Source organism: Rhea pennata, chromosome 17 (assembly GCF_028389875.1).
Source record: "Rhea pennata isolate bPtePen1 chromosome 17, bPtePen1.pri, whole genome shotgun sequence".
Lineage (NCBI taxonomy): Eukaryota > Metazoa > Chordata > Aves > Rheiformes > Rheidae > Rhea > Rhea pennata.
The window spans coordinates 11,418,315-11,424,600 of record NC_084679.1 but is presented as its reverse complement, the minus strand read 5'-3'; the positions used below and the strand labels follow the sequence as shown (position 1 = coordinate 11,424,600).

At 43.8% G+C, this 6,286-nt stretch overlaps 1 protein-coding gene across 1 annotated transcript; it reads left to right on the top strand.

The window, feature by feature from the left end:
• The first annotated feature begins 284 nt into the window (after window positions 1–284).
• SNRPD3 (small nuclear ribonucleoprotein D3 polypeptide) lies at window positions 285–5,461 on the top strand. The gene is made up of 4 exons (XM_062589984.1): window positions 285–391; window positions 849–997; window positions 2,140–2,332; window positions 3,277–5,461. The coding sequence occupies exons 2-4, from the start codon at window positions 872–874 to the stop codon at window positions 3,336–3,338; spliced, it is 381 nt and encodes a 126-aa protein (XP_062445968.1). The 5' UTR covers window positions 285–391; window positions 849–871; the 3' UTR covers window positions 3,339–5,461.
• The last annotated feature ends 825 nt before the right edge of the window (window positions 5,462–6,286 follow it).

The window sequence follows — 6,286 nt, the reverse complement described above, 5'->3', positions numbered from 1 at the left end:
CCCGGGGCCCGGCGTGCCTGGCGCGGCGCTGGCTCCGCCCGGCCGCGGAGCGGGGGCAGGGCGGGGCGGGGCAGCGCGGCCTGGCCGCGGGGCGCCGCGGCGCGGCGCGGCACGGCGGGACAAGGGGCGGCTCGCCCGGCGGGCGGGTGCCGGGGCCGCCCGCGGGCAGCCCGGGCGGCGCCGGCCGCGCCTGCGGCAGCCCCTCCGCGGCCGGCGGCGGCGGCGGAACCATCGTGCCAGGGCGCCGCGGCCCGGCCGGCCCCGCGCGCCGGGGCGGGAAGGCGCCGCTCCCCCCGAGGGCCGCTTTCCGCTTCCGGCGCGGTGCACGGCGGGAAGCTGGAGGAGGCCATTAGGGGCTGCGCGCGGGCCCGGGCTGAGGTGGTTGCGGGCGGTGAGCAGCGGCGGCCGCGGCGGCGCCGGGCCGGAGCCGGGCCGGAGCCGGGAGCGCTGGGGCTCTTGCGCTGGGGCCCGTAGCCGTGGGGAGCGCCTGAGCGGGGCCGCGGGGTGGGCCGGGCCCCGCGCCCCGCACGCGGCTGCGCTGCCCGCGGGCCGCCGCGCTCGGGAGCGGCCGCGGTGCGGCGATCCCGGCGCCCCCCTCCCCGGCGCCCCCCTCCCCGGCGTTGGGGTCGTTTCTCCTTCCCTCTGCCGGCAGAGAATTCCCGCTGATGCTTCAGTGTTTTCTCCCTCTAGCCGCCTCCGTGGAGGAGCCTTATTAATGTTTCACCAAAGCACGGGGCATTTCTCGTCAAAAGAGAAAAAAATTCAGGCCTTTAAACTTGAGAAGCCCCTGGCCTGTATAGGGAGAACTTAACTTCAAAGACTGCTTCCTTTGCTTTTCCTTGTCGCAGGGTAGAGCCGCAGCTCTGCAGACATGTCGATCGGGGTGCCCATTAAAGTCCTGCACGAGGCGGAAGGCCACATCGTGACATGCGAGACCAACACAGGAGAAGTCTACCGGGGCAAGCTTATCGAAGCTGAAGACAACATGAACTGCCAGGTACACCTGCCCCCGCTGGGGGAAGGGGGGCTGACCCTCCTGTACCAGCCATGGCCGATCACTAGCTTATCAGTAGTTTGATATAAAGGCTGTTGCTTTCTGTGTTATTATAAAAAACCTGTCGCTGCATGCCTTTGCCATAGTGAAATGAACTCAGGATTGCTGATTGCTCCAAAGAGGACAGAGCTTATTCTTTCTGTGTTTAGAGTAGGACTGGGAAGACCTGTCAGTAGCGTTTGGATCTTCTAAGATTTTGTTCTATGAACAGTATTTCTGCTTGGGTTTTTCCCTTTATTGCTCTGGGCTTAAGATTAAAAAAGGCTTCAGTTGAGCAATGGAAGCTTTTATTTCAGGCATCCTAACAAGGCTTAAATTTGTTTGATATTTAGATAGAAATCATATTGTTCAAATCAAAATGCTTCCTTAATGCTTAAGACAAGTAAAGCTTTATTAAAAGCGACTTAATGTGAGAAAACAGAGCTATGTTTTATTTCTCTAAGAGTTTGTTTTGGCTCAGACTGGACAGAAAAAAAAAATGTTGGGCCTGCTTGACTGGTAATAGGCTTAGCATTATGTGCAAATGGTCCTGGATACCTTGTGTCACAACAACCTCAGTCTAGAAGGAAGTACTTGGCTTTGATACTTGAATCCTGGCTGTGTGTTCCTTAGCACTATCTTGTAAGCAAGCTATGTATTTCATCTGCTCTTGTTGCTGTATCTCACTTAAGTGTATTACCCTGAATCAATTGCCTACCATATTGTAGTCAGCCAAGAAAATCAGATACAAGTTACTCTGATTATGTAGTAAGGAAACACTAAAATTTAAGTGAGAGAAACTGCATGTACAGAGGTCGCTTTTTATAATTAAAATAATCATGATTACCATGCTTTGTTTTTTGTGCCTACTTAATTGATGTTCTCATGGTGCAAGCCTACCAACTTGCTGCAATTTCTGAAAAGTCTATACTTGCTCCAAAATCTCAAAACAGACCTAGAAAGGCTTTCTGTTGAAATGACTAGTACTTGACCCAGATAGCTTTCCCTCAGAGGAGTCTGAGTCAGAATCCTGAAGGAGAGAGAAATGGGAATACTAAACTGCGTTGGAGGCCTCTGTAAACATTGACTGATCTTTTGCTTTGCAGATGTCTAACATAACAGTGACGTACAGAGATGGCAGAGTGGCACAGCTTGAACAGGTCTACATCAGAGGTAGCAAGATACGGTTTCTCATCTTGCCAGATATGTTGAAGAATGCTCCTATGTTAAAGAGCATGAAGAATAAAAACCAGGGTTCTGGGGCTGGGCGAGGAAAAGCAGCTATTCTCAAAGCTCAAGGTGAGTGTCACTTGTTTATGGGTCCCTTCCCCCTATATCACCTTTAGCATTTTGCTATGGAGGAACAGGAAAGTTCTTATCTGTATCATTGAGGAAGAAGATAACATAAGATGCAGAATAATTAGTGGTTCCAATGTTGTTGGAGTGTTTCCTCCCTGTATATTTTGTCTTCAAACTTCTCAGTTGTTGTCAAAATGAGCAATATTGATGTGAAGATAACTTACATGCAGTAAGCTGTCCTGTTAGTTATACTGAGGCTTTGCATACGTCTTCATTTTGGCTTTGCATACGTCTTCATTTTGGTGTTCTCCGGAGAATGTGGTCGCTAGCTGTTTAGACCACTTAGAGAAGGAGGAAAGTGTTCTTGAGCTTTTGTAGAAAAATAGATTTATATATTAAGATAATACTTAAGTAATCGGGCTATTGTAACTGCTAGCCATTCTGCAGTTTTCCCTCACTAGCGTTTTTCTTATGTGAGTGGTGTAGTTATAACAAGTTTGAGTAATACTTGTGGGCTGCAAAGTCCTCTGTTAACTGTAGCAAGCGCAGTGAGTATGAGTGGAGGTGTAATACCTACTGGAACATGTTGAATTCTGTTTCAAATCTTAGTGCAAGGTTTTCAACATCAGTGAAATCTCTGGCACAGCAACTGTACCATGATACAAATCGCCTGTGGTACAGGTTTGTAAGTCAGATTGGAATATATACAGAGTGTGTTAATATTTCATTCTCAGTATACGCTGCATTGTTTTAAGTGACAAGACTGTGAAACCATTAGTCCTGGTTCTTCTCACAGAACACAACTTCTGAACTCTGCGCTGTAGCCTCGTTTCCTTGCTGCTAAGCAAGAGACTTTGAGAATCATTTACGTTTTTATTTCTCAGCTGCCAAGATAAAGATGCAGTTATATCAAATTCATGTCATCCCAAATGTTTTCTTTTCAGTGGCTGCAAGAGGAAGAGGCCGTGGTATGGGCCGTGGCAACATTTTCCAGAAGCGAAGATAACTTTGGTCTTGACCGACAGGCTTGTCTTATTAGGGAGTGTTAACTTGGCTACATGTGCATCGGTTTAAGTTTTGTTTAATTAAATAAATATTTCTGACAAAAACATTGTCTGCTGTTGTATGACAGAACTCCTCTTGGACATATCGAAATTCTGGCTTCTTTTTAGAGCTGAGATACATATATTGTATGTTATTATCAGGCTTGTAACTGCTTTGTCTGGAAAGTAGAGGGCTTGGTACTTAGATTTGGCTTCACTGAATCTTTTTGTATGATGAATTGAGTTTTAAAAGATCATACTTCCTTTCTCTTGCTAGATCCTATTGTCATTCACTCCCTAAACAAAAAGTAGGAGGTACTTTCGATGATGAATTTTTAAGTCATGTGTTTTAAAGTCTTTATTAGCTGTTGTGTTTATGGAGCATACAGCCAAACGGTGGCAACTTCCTGAGAAAAAGCACTACTTTTGCTTCGTACGGACCTACAATATATAGGTCCATATTAAGAGCTGTACACTGAGCTTATATTCCTGTATTTCATATTTTCCCTTTGGATACAGAGAGGAACTTTCACTAGGAATGTGCATAACTTAAATATTTGATAAGCTATTCTAGCCTTAAGTCTAAGATTTGATTCTCATCCCTTTTGCTGCTTTGTTTGTTTTTCCCCTCCTACCTGGGGACAGAGGTTCATTGACAGAATTTCAAATTTGTCCTCAAAAAACAATTGTGAATTCAAAAGTAGTGCAGGTGTATTGGAGAAGAACCATATTAATGGTTATCCATTAAATATGACTATACAAAGATTAATCTTTTGAACAAGACCCAGGACTGATCCTAGCTTTAGTCTTGACACTAACGCATCATCGTGTAGATCACAAGATGATCTGCAGGATACCAAATTTCATTAAAACTTTAGCTTATTTTGCTGAAAATATAGTGTGGTTATTCTCATTGCTGACTTAAATGGTTGCAATGTTAAAATTCAACACTCCTGTGTCTAATCTTCTACTTCTGTGATGAATTGTCAGTTTGTGCATGTGTCAAATATCTATTCTTGCTCTGATGCTGTGAAGACTTTCCCTTGTGTGCAGACATGGAAGTTCAGCTAAAGCATCAACTTGCTTCATTGTTTGTAAATAAAGCATTGAGCACTGATTATTAGGATCATGATCACAGAAGGAAATTTATCAAAATTTTTATAAAGATTTGCATTAGAAACTTAAAGTTTGTTGAAGTTGTGCTTGATGTTAATTATAAAAACAATGCTTTCTTATGCTTTAATTGAGGTTTCAGTAAGGCTTTTCTTGAGGACTTAGCTATAACTACAGAAGCTTGTCCAAAATTGATTCACAGAGACAGGTTTTTGCAAAACCTTACTTCAAAATAGGGCATGAGCCATATGTTATTCATGTAACAGTAGTGCTTTCCTGAAGGCTGCATTTCTGCCTTAAAGTGAGCACTTAAAGGAATTTAGTAATGATATTTAAACTTTTCTTGCAGAAGCCTAGTATTCCTCAAATCCCTATTCACTCAGAAGAGAAGCCTGCCTGACTGCAGTTGATCTGACTATCCCCTCTGAAAGTGCCTGTGCACAAAGCACTAGCAAGTAAAAGTATGCTGGTCTATATGCGTATGACCTGTCTGTTGGTAGTTTCTGGAGCTCTTCATTAATAAGCTTAGCTCTAACTCTTACTGTGAGAGAGAGAGAGAGGACATCTGTTGTCTTCACAGAACTTCTTCCCCTCCACCTGCCTTAATGTAAAGGTTTCTGAATTTCACAGGCTATTTTGAGACAGACTATCTTAAAATGAACATGAAGTCCATTTTGAATCTGTATACTATGAAACTGTTCCACGCACTTAGACTCTTGTTATTGGGCTTTAACACAAAGGGGAACAGAGTCCCATCTTAATGCTCTACCATGAACTTCATAATGAAAGCTGAAGTGTTGGCTTGTGGTGGTCACTTGCTGACTCCCAGGATCTCCGGAGGTGGGTTGATTAGGTGACATTAAATATGTTCTGTTGACACCCACCAGCTTTGCTAGGTGGTGATACCTGAGATGTGCTCATTCGTTAGCATATATCACTGTATCCACTTGAAATAAAATGTCCTTTATTTGCAGTCTGTTGAGTGATTTTGTTGTTTTTAATACATCAGGCTTGCATTTTGTGATGCTCTTCTAGTCTGAAACTTGTATAATAGTGTTTACTGCTGTCAACAAGCTGAACAAGGCTGGCACAATGCGTTCTTATTTTCTGTATAATTCAAGGTAAGTATCTGCTGCAAGGTCTTATAAGATGCTTCCACAACAGCTCAGATTACCCTCTCTTTAAAAAAAATAGTAATAATAAAAACTCAAAATTGTTTAATGCTATTCTTTAGTTTCTATGAAGATAACAGCGTAGGATGGAGTGCATGTGTTGAAGAATAGTAAGTTTTTCTTCTGCTTACAAAAAAGTGTCAATCTGGCAGTTTTTAATGTATGGTGAGTGGCAAAGGAGGTTACTGTTACCTTGTTTAGTAACACGAGAGACAAGTGATACAGCTGTAGTTGAAACAAAGAGAAATTGCTGCCAGAACCGTTTTGGGTCTGATCTCCCTGTAGTCTGCAGGGAAAGCACTGAAGTTTGCTACCTCTTTTTTAGCAGGAGCTACCTGGTACTCCCCAGATTTCAAAGCTTTGCTTTCTTTTTCTTTAAAGTCTCCAGAAAGAATTAATATGTGGAGAAGGAAGTAAGCCACAGATGGGGACTTGACTAACTTTTTTTTTTTTTTTTTTTTTTTTTTTTTTGGATGAGATTCAGCATTTTGACAAGGCTGCAGATCTGGTCCTTCAGCTTTGTTTCTCACTACTTCCTTCTGACTGTTGAATAACAGGTGACCTTCTCACAAAGTTGTGTGATAGCTTCTTTCACAGAGGACGAGGAAAACAGCACCCATTTTGAC

Excerpts from the sequence above, each read along its gene's own strand:
- SNRPD3 (XM_062589984.1), top strand. The coding sequence starts at position 872 with ATGTCGATCGGGGTGCCCATTAAAGTCCTGCACGAGGCGGAAGGCCAC. Across the intron at positions 998-2,139 it reads AAGACAACATGAACTGCCAG|ATGTCTAACATAACAGTGAC; the intron begins GTACACCTGCCC and ends TTTGCTTTGCAG. Across the intron at positions 2,333-3,276 it reads AGCTATTCTCAAAGCTCAAG|TGGCTGCAAGAGGAAGAGGC; the intron begins GTGAGTGTCACT and ends TTTTCTTTTCAG.